This window comes from Dermochelys coriacea, chromosome 7, assembly GCF_009764565.3.
Source record: "Dermochelys coriacea isolate rDerCor1 chromosome 7, rDerCor1.pri.v4, whole genome shotgun sequence".
NCBI classification, from domain to species: Eukaryota; Metazoa; Chordata; order Testudines; family Dermochelyidae; genus Dermochelys; species Dermochelys coriacea.
Window position 1 is genome coordinate 110,197,629 of NC_050074.1, and position 15,054 is coordinate 110,212,682.

Consider the following 15,054-nt stretch of genomic DNA (forward strand, 5'->3'; position numbering starts at 1 on the left):
GTCTGTGTCTGGCATGCAGAAGTAGAAAATATCAGCTTGAAAACAGAAATGAAACAGGGTTGTTTCAGTATTACAGAAGTTTATATCATCGCAGAAGTGGCTTTGGAATCTCCAGGACAAAAAAATGATACTTTGTAAAACTCCTTCAGAGTATTTGGAGAGCTTAAATTTTAATTCCCAGATGCTCTGTGGACACTAAGAGCTAGTGTATGTAAAGCCTTCACGCACAACAGGTGAAATTTACAAATGATATACCTTTAAAAATTGCTGACCACTTCATCTTGGGGTTGGGGGGCAGGGGTATAAACCATGGAAGTAAACTTGCTGTGGTTTACTACCTATAGTTTCACAATCCTTCACAGGCAATCAGTATTCTGGAGATTCCTGAATATTAAAGGGATATTCTGTTCCAGACTACTGTGGCAAGCCAGTCATTTATGCTAAGGAGATTTTCAATTTGCAGTGAGTGAGCATATCTATGAGTGGAAGGGGCTGGTGACCTGCAGAAGAGGGCCTAGAAAAATCGCCCTGCTCTGAAATGTGACTACCCTTCTGGTGTTTATACTATGGGAAAAGTTTGCAGCACCCAGGATTGGATCAAAATTCATAGGGAAATGAACAGGGCTTCCACTGGCTGGGCTCCCACTGTTAGTTCCTCTCCTTCCCCTTAGGATATTTAGTAAAAATCGCAGGCTCCCATGAATTTTTATTTATTGCCTGTGACCTGTCTGTCTTTTGCTAAAAATACCTGTGACAAAATCTTAACCTTAGTCATAAACCAGAAATCTCTCATTTGTATATTAATAACAAACATGGATACAGAAACTTACCAGGCCTCAGGCTGCTTCTGCCTTTTCTGTTTCTGCTGCTGGTTCTGTGGCAGGCTGTTCCTCTGGGAAGTCATCAAACAGCTCCTGTGAGCATGGCCCCAGATGTGCTGTAGCTGCTCTGGAGGCAGTGTCCATAGGGACTGGCATGAGCACCTGAGTCACTTTGTAATAGTGATGCGGTGGCTGCTGCCTTCCTTCTGGTGCTGTAGTACAGTGCTTCTCAAGCTATCTGATGTGGGGGACCGGCATTTTTTTTCCCCAATGTGCGCGCAGACCGGCACCAGTCCGCAGACCACCACTTTGAGTAACATTGCTGTAGTAGATTCAGGGGGGTCAGAAGGTCACCATCCTGGCTGATTGGTTGGCTCAGTGCTTGACGCAGTTCCCAGCAGCTGGTCAAAGTCCTTACAAAAGAGGTAGGATGAGTTCTGAGAGGTGCTGTTCTCATCCCTGGCTTTCTGATTGTCTGTCTGGATCTGCTCTCTGCATTGATCACCTATCCATTGAATCCCCAGCACTGCCAGCTTTTCTGATATTTCTTGGTACATGTGGTCATTTCTAGTATTCGTGCTGGAGTCAAATGTCTTGTTCACCTCACACCAAATATGTACCGGAATCTGACCGTGGTCCTGTGACCAGGTGTGCCAGCATGCTTGGCAGAGGACTTCCTGTTGCTGGCCACAGCTAATGCAGAAGGTGGTTCAGTCTGTTTTCAGTTCAGCAGTCAGAATAAAATGGAAGGATTAAGCACAGAGTATACTTGAATCAGGGGGATTGCTTCAGTTTTCTGTGGTCAATTTGCGAGACTTGGGATAGAAAGGCCAGGAATCACTGGGCCATAGGATTGTGGGATAGCATTGTCAGACTCTTAGGACACAATGCTGAGAACCTGGTCTGACTTGTGTCCACACTGCAAAATGATAGTTTGGACTTGAGTCCCAGTGGGACTTCGGCACTGACCCCACCCCACTGCTGGGCCTTAGGGCCTGGGTCCTGAAGGCGTACTGGCCCGAGTCAGGCAGATTTGTGTGTGGACAAAAGGCAGCTTTGGGTTTTAACCCGAGTCTGAGCCCAGGCCTGTGTTGTAGTGTAGACGTGATTACATCAACTGATATTTTCACTCTGGTCAGTAAAATAAAATCAATTAAATGTGACCACTGGTTTACTTTGACTGTTACAATTATTAATTCTAAATTACAATGTGAAGTATAGAAAATGTGTATCTTAAGTGGAAGAACTTTTGGTTTGCATATGTAATTGATCTAATGAAGTTTATTTTCAGAATTTCTTGAGGTTGGCAAGAAACAGCCTGCCCTCGATGTTCTTTATGATGTTATGAAAAGCAAAAAACATCGAACATGGCAAAAAATTCACGAGCCAATTATGCTGAAGTATCTGGAGCTCTGCGTGGACCTCCGCAAGAGCCACCTGGCAAAAGAAGGATTGTATCAGTACAAGAACATTTGCCAGCAGGTAGGAATTGGGAAATGTTCATTTTTTTTACCACCTGCAGCATGATGTACTTTAGAGTTGTATATTTAAAACTTATATATTACTTCTAAAACATAGAATTGTTTTGTATCCAGGGCCCCAGTCCTGCAAGTTGCTGAGGTCTGCCAAACGGTTTGCAGGGTTGGAGTCTAAATTGCAGAGCACCCAATATAATAGGTCTCCAGGTCTGATCGGTATATCTAGGCGCTATTATAAAATTAATCCAAGTAATAAATAATAACTTGATCTTAGATTTATGGTCTTATTCTATATAAGCCTACTTTAGATTTTACCACCCTAATTAGAATATATGCTTACAATATTTGTTTCCCACTGCGAGGAGAAAGCCACTTCAGATGTTCTGCTCTTTATCTAGGTGAACATCAAATCCTTGGAGGATGTTGTTCGAGCCTATTTGAAACTAGCTGAAGAAAAAACTGAAGCTGCCAAGGAAGAGTCCCAGCAGATGGTGCTAGACATAGAAGACTTGGATAATATTCAAACTCCAGAGAGGTAGGAGGTCTTTCTTTCAGTTGTAAGCCCTTGTAACGGTTTGACTCTTTGGTGTTTTTACAGCACCTAGCACAAGGGTATCTTAATCCCTATGGAGACTCTGGGTGCTATCATAATATAAATACTTCCTACTAATGCTGAAGGCTATGCTTCTGCTGTCTTTTTAGATGAGACTTAATGTAGCTCTTACCAGTTGTACTTTTTAAAAATAGATTTTCTATTTAACTTACAGGTCCTGGTTTTGGATTTGTGATTAGGTTTGAGATAAGAAGTTTATCTTATTTATCTTAAAATTAAACCATTGGTATTAGAAAAAGTGGCTTTAGAGTATAAATGACATATCTGACTTGTAGAGTAAATGTGGTAAATTTTGCTCAATTAATATCCAGATATTTTTTATGATGTCACTTTATTAAGGCACATTATGTATTTAATAATATAAATGGTTCTGTGAGTGTCTGGGAGTTGGTGGAACCCAATTCAAGCCATCTAAACATTAAAGTGCTTGATGATGGTGTCAAATCTTATCTCCTTGACATCATTTTAAATCTAATTAGGCAGTTCTCCAAAATCACCATTTTAAGAAGGAATGTTTCTGGGGTGTGTTTGTGTTTGAAGTCTCAATTAAAACCACCTTTAGGAAAACAAAACTACCTGGTGATTGAAGGAATTTGTCGGCTGGGTGGTGGGGAAGAAATGATCTTAACAGCCTGTGACAAATGTAACCTTAACAAAAATGATTATTTAGTCAAGCATCATCCTGTTCAGTATCATGGAATATGTAGTTGGTCAGGTCTGGGCAAATCAATAATTATTGGTCTAGTGCATAGGCATGTAAATTCACAAATAATTTAAAATTTGTTGGGATATTCCTGAAAGTGCAAATTTACTTTGTATTTGTAGACAACTTGATATCTTGCAGACTTTAAGAAAAGGGTGGATTTAGTTAGAAGTAGAAAAACAGACATTTTAAATAAGTAGGATGTTGAGCAAGTACACGTGGAAGCTGTCACTACCTGCATCTCTTCTAGACTTCTAGAAAATGTATCCTTTCATATTGCTTAGGCATATCGCTTTAAGGCTGGCGGTCTGTTGTGAAGGTTATAGAAATCAGTGACTATATGACCTTAAACTGTTTTCAGATCTGCTTTGTCACATGTCAATACAAGAAAGCATCTGAATCAGTTGCTGGTCCCTCTGGTAACATTGCAGGGGAGTTGGGGAGGAAGTCTGGGCTGGTAGGAGAGCCGATCACAAAATTCCAGATGTCTGAATCTGGTAGGGGAGTCTACTGCTCTCTTAGTGGAAGAGGGAAAGACTTTGTAGATGAGGTGTTCCTCACACCACCAGAAAAAAAGACTGTTTTAGGAATACCAGAAGCAAGGAAACCTGGGCCTTTCAGGGCTGCCACCTAGTACCATCAGCCATCTAATTAGGATGCAGCTTGAGCAGGAACAAGCTTTGAATTTCACTGACAAGCATGTGACTTCTTTTTAAATTCTTCATAGTAGCCAAAGTCTTGGGAATGTTTAAAAATATACAGTAAACCTTAGCCGTTCAAGTTTTGAACTGGGCTGTTCTGTAGGTCCTAATAAGAAAGAGGTAAGTGAGCGATGAGGGTGGAATTGTGGGGACTAACTGTCACTTTCTCAATTATAGTGTTCTCTTAAGTGCTGTAAGTGGGGAAGACACTCAAGATCGCACAGATCGGCTGCTTTTGACTCCCTGGGTTAAATTTCTATGGGAGTCATACAGACAGTGTTTGGACCTTCTTCGAAACAATTCTAGAGTGGAACGCCTCTACCATGATATTGCACAGCAAGGTAAAATGAAGCATGAACTGTAAATTACAGTGTGATTTAGGAATATCTGTGTGTGCACACCCTCAGCTGAAAAATTACAGGTTACTTTTGCTTGAATAAAGCTATTGGTGGAAAACACATTAATCTCTCAGGCTTGTGTTCGTGCACACAATATTTTAGAAATTCCTGAGGCCCCTTCACTCCAGGATGGCTGGATCTGTAGTTAATACCTTACTTGATGCAAGTAGTTTCTTAAAACAGATCTTTCAAGGGCAGTTTTATTTTTTCGAGGAGTTTCCTCTACTAAGAATATTTAGGAGTGTACCTGAATTAATCTCTAACCTATTTTCTCAATCACAAGTAGGAGGCACATTTCCCTCTTGTTATCCATTCTGGCAAATGTTGTCCCCCCCAATGAGATATGACATGTAACCAATTTTAGGTGGAATAGCTGACTAGCTGAAATAGTTGTTTTTTCAATCACAAATTATTGGACTTCATGCAGAAATACGTGGATGAACTGTTTTGGGCTGTACTGAGGAAAAGGAAAGATAAGAGAGTCAAGGTAGTCCTTCTGGCCTTAATATCTGAGTTTTGAAAGAAGGAGGAAGTGGGCATATAAAGAATCTCCTGGGTTTTTTTGAGTGGGATTGTGGAAGAAATAATCTAGATTTATCTTCCTCCATTTTCATAACAACATGGATATTTGTATCCTTGAAAGAAACAACTCCAAGTTACGAGATTTTTTTTTTCTGTGTCCCAAAATTGTGCATATTGTGGGTGGGTTCCTTGGAGGGGTCTTCCTGCCATGAATCCAGTGTTCCCTGCCAGGGTGATTTTTCTTATCCAGAATAGCTCTCCTGTCTATAACTGGGGGAGAAAGAGATATTTCATCTGTAGTAAGTTAGAGTAGAAGTGTACCAATGCAGGGACTCTTATTTTATTTTAAAAAGAGAATTAAAAAGAGGGTGAAGTAAAAAACTAGAATTTACTTCCTTTTTGTGAATGTTGAAGTAACTTGCCACAGTGGAATAAGCTGAATTTCAGCAGTAAGGGCTTGATGAGAATCTCTTCCTGCTTTTCACAGAACCAAAAACTTTTAGAGTCTACCACCCAGACAGTTTTATTCAGAATTAATTTGGACACTTTGTGAAAGGCTGGTACAACATAAAAGCAAGAAACCGTGTTTTCTGTTAAACATTTTAAAAACAGTCTAATAAAGTGATCTTGTCAGGTTTGCAATTGAGTAATTCTGCAAAAACACTCAAGATAGTATTATCAAGCATAGTGTCTGGTTTGTCTCTTGAGAGGCTTTCAGTGGACTTTTCCAAATCAAGAATCTTTAGGCAACTTGATTTTCATATCATGCAGTTTGAAGCTATAGCTAATTTTGTAATTATTTAATAGTTAACATTTAATAGTTAATATTTCTAACATGAACATCATTCAATTTCACAGCTTTTAAGTTCTGCTTGCAGTACACTCGTAAGGCTGAGTTCCGTAAACTCTGCGATAACCTGAGGATGCACTTAGGGCAGATCCAACGCCACCATAACCAAAGTACAGCAATTAACCTCAGTAATCCTGAGAGCCAGTCTATGCACTTGGAGACAAGGCTTGTACAGCTGGACAGTGCTATTAGCATGGAATTGTGGCAGGTATGTGTTAAACTTTATACTTATTAACAGGACCCACAATACTTTACTGCACCAAGATCCATAGACCCTCCGTCCCAAACCAGCATCAAATTTTGAATTTCATGGTGTGTACTCCAAGATCTAAAATACATACAGGGATGCAAAGATATGGAGTGAAATTTTAATGTGTTGAATTTATAGTTATATGTGTATTAAATATCAAACATCTGATGATCCTGGTGCTGTCTAGAAGCAGAACTTCAAGATAAGCCACTACTTGCAATGGAAAATGAATTTTTATGGGCGTTGATGTAGTTGCCAGAGACTGCTTGGAGTATAGGTGAAAGGGTGAGGAAATCAGTTAGTTGACCCTCCTCATCTCTGAAAATTTGCTTTCTCAAGGGGGAGATCAGGTTTTCTGGAGGCAGTCAGCAGGAACCTAAATCTGTGATTGGGGGGGGGTCTCCATTCTCTAACTATTTTTAAGGTCGCAAACTTGTGGAATGCGACCCTCCATGATTTAGATACTAATTTATTTTGTTGTTTCTACTCATAGTCTTTTTCCTTTAGAAAAATACCAAAGTCAAAATTACAGTTATTAATGCAAGTTCTGTTGATTTGTTTTACATTAATCTGAAAAATATTATTTCCATTATGTTCCTTTATCAGGTGTAGATTTGTTATGCTTCTAATATAATAAATCTAAGTCAGTTCTAGTCACTATTGATTAGATGGGAGATGGAGAGAAAGGCAAATAGAGCTCGTTGAGAAAATTCTTAGACATTTTGTCATTGGAATTTGCCAATTTGTCAAAATAAAAATGTTTTGCCAAGATCTTTCAATTTTGATGAAGTTCTGATGGAAACCAGGCAGGCTTCTGACAACCTTGTGTGTTTGATTTCTTGTCAGCTCACCCACCTGGGTCCTTTGTATCCTACCTGGTGGGCTGACAGAGAGAGCTGAGAGCCTCGCTGGGAGTCCAGACTCGCTGATCTTTTGTAGCCTTGGGCTTCCAGAGTCTGTGGCTCCAAAGCAGCCCACCAGGCAGACTGCTCCAAATCTGGTGTTTATTCCCTTTTATGGAGAATTTTGAAATCTTCTCACTTTGTGCCAAATTGGAATGAAACCAAAATTTTCCATGAAACAGAATTCCCTTTGCTGCCCAGCTCTAGCAAATAGTTTTAAAGTATTTGCAATATATGTAAATCATTTTTTTTGTTAGAAAGGAATGTATTTATTTCTGGGTAACTGATCAAGTTGAAAATTACAGCTAAAGATGTATATTCAAATGATAAAGCTTTGTATATTAAACATGCTTCTAAAAGCTTTAGCTTTTAGTTTTCTAATTTTCTTGCAAGTAATATACTGCAAGTAATTCTTTCGTTCATTATTTTAGGAAGCTTTCAAAGCAGTGGAGGATATTCATGGGCTATTCTCCTTGTCTAAGAAACCACCCAAACCCCAGCTGATGGCAAATTACTATCACAAAGTTTCCACTGTCTTCTGGAAATCAGGAAATGCTCTTTTCCATGCATCCACACTTCACCGACTGTATCACCTGTCAAGAGAAATGCGAAAGAATCTCACACAAGAGGAGATGCAGAGGTGGGGAGAGATGCTTTTCACCTAGCTTGTGGTTTTAATCACTTATGTACAAATTAATTCAATTTAGCCTGAAATAAGAAGCAGATGGAATGTGTATTTGAGAGGGTGGCATCAGATACTGAACAGCTTTGCTTAAAGAGATAAATAAAGAATGTCCCAATAATAAGGGCAAGAAGGACATTCAGATCTTGTAATGAAGGTGAGCATTGGGACCTCCTGTGTGTTGTTACCGTATTGGCCACAGACTGAGACCCTGAGCAAGTCACCAAACCTCTGTCTTGCCTCCATTTTTTTGAAATGGTGAAATACTTACTTCACATGACTTAATTATTATTAGTAAAGTGTTCTGAGATCTTTGAATGAAAGATACTATGTAAATGTACATTATTAAGGCATACAATAGAATCCGTTCACCTCAGTGCTGAGTGTGACCTTGAAAAGGCTTTTGAGGCATGCTGGTGCATTCAGTGAGCAGCAGTTGGCTATCCATGGCTGATCTCTGAAGTTTGTAAACCTGCAACATTCACCTACAAACCCTTGTAAATTCAAAAATGGTGGGAAGGTACAATTTAAGGAAGATGTTTACGTTACACTTAAATGTACTTATCTGGGAATTCAGGACATATTTCAAATTTTATTTAATATCACCGTCTACAGTAACATTCAAGTTAGACTTATTTTGAATTGATTTTTTTAAATTATCGCATCAAATTAATCAATCTTATGGAGCTGTCAGTAGCTATTCCATAGCTTGGGGGCTTTGTGATTATACTGGAAGCAGGACTAAGATGGCTCTGGCTACCAGCCCTTTACTGGATTGTCTTTAATTTTTTTTATTCTATTTTATTTTATTTGGAGAGGAGAATTTTTTTTTATTTTTATTTTTTTTAAAGGAAGCTGAGTAATAAAGGGCTGATATCAACTAAGTTATCCCCTCTAGAAATTAAGAAGCAATCAGAATTAGTCTGAACACTGAAATACTAAGATGTCTTGTTTTCTGGTGTTGCTTGCATTTTGATATGGCATAGTTATTGAAAGAATAAATCATTCACCCCTTAGCTTTTACACTGATTGGATGCTTCTGTTTTACAACTGAAATATGTGTGCAAAAAAACCCAACAAAACACACACACAAAGATTTCTATTTTATAATTCATCTTTTGCGATTGTACTTTAACAACAGGATGTCAACCCGAGTCCTTTTGGCTACTCTGTCAATTCCTATAACTCCTGAGCGAACCGATATTGCTCGTCTTCTGGATATGGATGGTATCATCGTTGAAAAGCAGCGACGTCTGGCCACTCTGCTGGGCCTCCAGGCCCCACCTACACGTATCAGTCTTATTAATGACATGGTAAATAATGGTGTTTGAATGAAAGGTTTTATATTTAATCTATAGTTTCCCTCAAAAGCTGCTATAGTTAGATATGGTGCTGCAATTCAAAATATTCCAGTAAATTTAAAAAGTCCATTAAAGTAAAAGAATTCAGCATGATCAACTGTAAAGATGTTTATAATTTAACTGTGCAGTAATGCACTTTCTTCTGATGTGCTAGAAAGTCAGGCTAAAGATAGTCCCTCTCCTTGGTCTGTATATCTTTCTCCATTTGAAAAACAACATGGATAAACTAAAATCCTAACTCTGTGTCTTTGTATCCAGTAAAATTTAATGTTCCAATATAGTGATAAATATTGTCCATTTTGTGACAAAAGCAAACCAGAAGCCTGCTGTGAATGATTCTGCAATGGCTTTGGAGGGGATGGAGACCAGGAACTTGCATTTTTTTTCTTTTGATTTACCATATTGAAATTGGAGGATAATTAATTAGATTAGATGTTTTAATATTATATTTTCAATGTGTATCAAGATAAGATTAGTACATTAAGCTGAATGAAGGTTTACAAGGATCTAGGCCAGGGGTGGGCAAACTATGGCCCGGGGGCCGCATCCGGCCCTCCTGATGTTTTAATCCAGTCCTCGAGTGCTCCCCCGAGGGAGCAGCAGCATGCCTGCCTCCAGCTCCTACGCACAGGGGCAGCCCGGGGGCTTCGCATGCTGCTCCTGCCTCAAGTGCCTCCCCTGCAGCTCACAGCATCACCCCAGAGCCCGCACCCTCTCCCCAACCCCCAATTTTGAGAGCATTCATGGCCCGCCATACAATTTCCATACCCAGATGTGGTCCTCGGGCCAAAAAGTTTGCCCACCCCTGACCTAAGCAGTTAGGAAAACTAGCCCTTTTTTGATTTGAGAGAAGGTTAGTGAGATATAAATTGTCTTCTGGTGATACCTTCCAAGTCTTCATGAAAAAAATAGCTTTCCTTGAAATCAGTTACATGCATTAAAAAGTGTTACCTCTTGTTACCTCTCACAATTTAAGCATTTTTGTTTTTGTGTCTAGCAATTTTTTTTGCCACTTTTAAGTTTAGAACTTTGGGAATTTACCAATAAGCTGTAACATGAGTGGATCTGAACTACAGATGCACATAAATATATTCATGCAGGGACTGTTTTCATTTGTGTCTGGGAAGTGCCTAACATGCTGTGCACGCTAACCCAATCAAAATACTTTTCATAGACTAGATTTTTTTTTGGTTTTTTCTCTGTTCTGACATTTGCAATATTCCATAAGTTCTGTGCTCTAATTTAAATAAATTATCATATTTTTGATTAATCAAAATGGTTTTAATTAAAGCATAATGAATTAAGCATTTCATTTGCTTTGTTTAATTTCTTAGTTACAAAATTGCAGAGCGTAATTATTGTTATCTTAAGCAAGTATTTTTTTCTTCCATTATGTTGACTCTAGGTGAGGTTTAATGTAGTGCAGCATGTTGTTCCGGAGGTGAAGGAACTTTACAATTGGCTTGAAGTAGATTTCCACCCACTAAAGCTATGTGATCGTGTAACCAAGGTAAGTCCTGTAGGAGTATATAGAAAAACATGAGTCTGGGCAGATGATATTAGCAGTTAGTGAGGTTGGATTGTCAGTTTTTTGGGTCAGGGACTTCATTTGGCCCATTTTCATTATTGCTGTGTTTACATTATACACTGCTGTGTGTGTTGCTATATAAATAGCATATAAAGTTGTTTTCAAAAGCATTTTCGACCTGCCATATCTGTTGGCACCACTTAAAGTGCTCGTTCACGGAGATATAGTTTTGGGAGCAACCTTGAAATTCTTGCTCTCTGGGCTGGTGAAGGTGATATTGAGGAGGCAGTTGAGCTAAGCTTTTGGTGGTTGACACAGCCTCAGTCTCACCCTCTTCTGGAAAGCTACTGAAATGGTTGTATGGGATAGGGAAAAACTGCAAAAGACATCTGCATTTACTTTTAAGCCACAGTGAGAGTAAAGTAAGCACTGTACATTTGGTCCATTGAATTTTTCTAAATTCCACAATTGGTGAAGCACATTATATTGCCTTTGTGCCTGAAAGAACAGGAATATTTAATGTACTAAACTGTGAAGGTAAATTCACAATGTGGTTAATATGGCCAGTGCTGTCAGTCACATGCCTACAAAATTTAGATCTCCATTGTGTAAAAAAACAGTAGTGTGTTTATCAAAAGATTTGCATCAGTAATAAATTAGGCAATGCTTTGCCTCATGAATTCTAAAGTGGTGTTATTTTGGAGGGTTTGTTTAACTTGAAATTTGAAGAGTATTTTGGGGCTCTCAGATGAAACAGATATTGTAACTTTCTGGGCATTGTGACAGGTTCTAAACTGGGTGAGAGATCAAGTTGAAAAGGAACCTGAATTGCAGCTGTATGTCCCACATCTGCAAAACAACACCATCCTTCGTCTTCTGCAGCAGGTATGATTATTTTCAGAGTAGCAGCCGTGTTGGTCTGTATTCGCAAAAAGAAAAGGAGTACTTGTGGCACCTTAGAGACTAACAAATTTATTTGAGCATAAGCTTTCGTGAGCTACAGCTCACTTCATCGGATGCATTTGGTGGAAAACACAGTGGGGAGATTTATATACACACACAGAGAACATGAAACAATGGGTTTTATCATACACACTGTAAGGAGAGTGATCACTTAAGATGAGCCATCACCAGCAGCGGGGTGGGGGGGAGGGGGAGAAGGAAAACCTTTCATGGTGACAAGCAAGGTAGGCCATTTCCAGCAGTTAACAAGAACATCTGAGGAACAGTGGGGGGTGGGGTGGGGGGGGAGAAATACCATGGGGAAATAGTTTTACTTTGTGTAATGACTCATCCATTCCCAGTCTCTATTCAAGCCTAAGTTAATTGTATCCAGTTTGCAAATTAATTCCAATTCAGCAGTCTCTCGTTGGAGTCTGTTTTTGAAGTTTTTTTTCTTGAAGGATAGCCACCCTCAGGTCTATAATCGAGTGACCGGAGAGATTGAAGTGTTCTCCGGCTGGTTTTTGAATGTTATAATTCTTGACATCTGATTTGTGTCCATTCATTCTTTTACGTAGAGACTGTCCAGTTTGGCCAATGTACATGGCAGAGGGGCATTGCTGGCACATGATGGCATATATCACATTGGTAGATGCGCAGGTGAACGAGCCTCTGATAGTGTGGCTGATGTGATTAGGCCCTATGATGGTATCCCCTGAATAGATATGTGGACAGAGTTGGCAACGGGCTTTGTTGCAAGGATAGGTTCCTGGGTTAGTGGTTCTGTTGTGTGGTGTGTGGTTGCTGGTGAGTATTTGCTTCAGGTTGGGGGCCTGTCTGTAAGCAAGGACTGGCCTGTCGCCCAAGATCTGTGAGAGTGATGGGTCGTCCTTCAGGATAGGTTGTAGATCATAGAATCATAGAATCATAGAATATCAGGGTTGGAAGGGACCCCAGAAGGTCATCTAGTCCAACCCCCTGCTCAAGGCAGGACCAAGTCCCAGTTAAATCATCCCAGCCAGGGCTTTGTCAAGCCTGACCTTAAAAACCTCTAAGGAAGGAGATTCTACCACCTCCCTAGGTAACGCATTCCAGTGTTTCACCACCCTCTTAGTGAAAAAGTTTTTCCTAATATCCAATCTAAACCTCCCCCATTGCAACTTGAGACCATTACTCCTCGTTCTGTCATCTGCTACCATTGAGAACAGTCTAGAGCCATCCTCTTTGAAACCCCCTTTCAGGTAGTTGAAAGCAGCTATCAAATCCCCCCTCATTCTTCTCTTCTGCAGACTAAACAATCCCAGCTCCCTCAGCCTCTCCTCATAAGTCATGTGCTCTAGACCCCTAATCATTTTCGTTGCCCTTCGTTGTACTCTTTCCAATTTATCCACATCCTTCCTATAGTGTGGGGCCCAAAACTGGACACAGTACTCCAGATGAGGCCTCACCAGTGTCGAATAGAGGGGAACGATCACGTCCCTCGATCTGCTCGCTATGCCCCTACTTATACATCCCAAAATGCCATTGGCCTTCTTGGCAACAAGGGCACACTGCTGACTCATATCCAGCTTCTCGTCCACTGTCACCCCTAGGTCCTTTTCCGCAGAACTGCTGCCGAGCCATTCGGTCCCTAGTCTGTAGCGGTGCATTGGATTCTTCCATCCTAAGTGCAGGACCCTGCACTTATCCTTATTGAACCTCATTAGATTTCTTTTGGCCCAATCTTCCAATTTGTCTAGGTCCTTCTGTATCCTATCCCTCCCCTCCAGCGTATCTACCACTCCTCCCAGTTTAGTATCATCCGCAAATTTGCTGAGAGTGCAATCCACACCATCCTCCAGATCATTTATGAAGATATTGAACAAAACGGGCCCCAGGACCGACCCCTGGGGCACTCCACTTGACACCGGCTGCCAACTAGACATGGAGCCATTGATCACTACCCGTTGAGCCCGACAATCTAGCCAGCTTTCTACCCACCTTATAGTGCATTCATCCAGCCCATACTTCCTTAACTTGCTGACAAGAATGCTGTGGGAGACCGTGTCAAAAGCTTTGCTAAAGTCAAGAAACAATACATCCACTGCTTTCCCTTCATCCACAGAACCAGTAATCTCATCATAAAAGGCGATTAGATTAGTCAGGCATGACCTTCCCTTGGTGAATCCATGCTGACTGTTCCTGATCACTTTCCTCTCCTCTAAGTGCTTCAGGATTGATTCTTTGAGGACCTGCTCCATGATTTTTCCAGGGACTGAGGTGAGGCTGACCGGCCTGTAGTTCCCAGGATCCTCCTTCTTCCCTTTTTTAAAGATGGGCACTACATTAGCCTTTTTCCAGTCATCCGGGACTTCCCCCGTTCGCCACGAGTTTTCAAAGATAATGGCCAAGGGCTCTGCAATCACAGCCGCCAATTCCTTCAGCACTCTCGGATGCAATTCGTCCGGCCCCATGGACTTGTGCACGTCCAGCTTTTCTAAATAGTCCCTAACCACCTCTATCTCTACAGAGGGCTGGCCATCTCTTCCCCATTTTGTGTTGCCCAGCACAGCAGTCTGGGAGCTGACCTTGTTAGTGAAAACAGAAGCAAAAAAAGCATTGAGTACATTAGCTTTTTCCACATCCTCTGTCACTAGCTTGCCTCCCTCATTCAGTAAGGGGCCCACACTTTCCTTGGCTTTCTTCTTGTTGCCAACATACCTGAAGAAACCCTTCTTGTTACTCTTGACATCTCTTGCTAGCTGCAGCTCCAGGTGCGATTTGGCCCTCCTGATATCTTTCCTACATGCCCGAGCAATATTTTTATACTCTTCCCTGGTCATATGTCCAACCTTCCACTTCTTGTAAGCTTCTTTTTTATGTTTAAGATCCGCTAGGATTTCACCATTAAGCCAAGATCCTTGATGATGCGTTGGAGAGGTTTTAGTTGGGGGCTGAAGGTGATGGCTAGTGGTGTTCTGTTATTTTTTTTGTTGGGCCTGTCCTGTAGTAGGTGACTTCTGGGTACTCTTCTGGCTCTGTCAATCTGTTTCTTCACTTCAGCAGGTGAGTATTGTAGTTGTAAGAATGCATGATAGAGATCTTGTAGGTGTTTGTCTCTGTCTGAGGGGTTGGAGCAAATGCGGTTATATTGTAGAGCTTGGCTGTAGACAATGGATCGTGTGGTATGATCTGGATGAAAGCTAGAGGCATGTAGGTAGGAATAGCGGTCAGTAGGTTTCCGATATAGGGTGGTGTTTATGTGACCATCGCGTATTAGCACCGTAGTGTCCAGGAAGTGGATCTCTTGTGTGGACTGGTCCA

At 40.7% G+C, this 15,054-nt stretch overlaps 1 protein-coding gene across 8 annotated transcripts in view; it reads left to right on the forward strand.

Moving 5' to 3' along the window:
* Positions 1-15,054, forward strand: part of EIF3A (eukaryotic translation initiation factor 3 subunit A) — a 54,867-nt gene that overhangs the window by 9,684 nt on the left and 30,129 nt on the right. For all 8 annotated transcript variants that reach the window (XM_038409296.2, XM_043518894.1, XM_043518898.1 and 5 more), the window contains exons 2-9: positions 2,113-2,303; positions 2,698-2,834; positions 4,494-4,657; positions 6,095-6,294; positions 7,670-7,878; positions 9,062-9,233; positions 10,687-10,791; positions 11,596-11,694. In XM_038409296.2, coding sequence (XP_038265224.1) covers positions 2,113-2,303; positions 2,698-2,834; positions 4,494-4,657; positions 6,095-6,294; positions 7,670-7,878; positions 9,062-9,233; positions 10,687-10,791; positions 11,596-11,694 — 1,277 coding nt within the window. The remainder of the gene's footprint in view (positions 1-2,112; positions 2,304-2,697; positions 2,835-4,493; positions 4,658-6,094; positions 6,295-7,669; positions 7,879-9,061; positions 9,234-10,686; positions 10,792-11,595; positions 11,695-15,054) is intronic.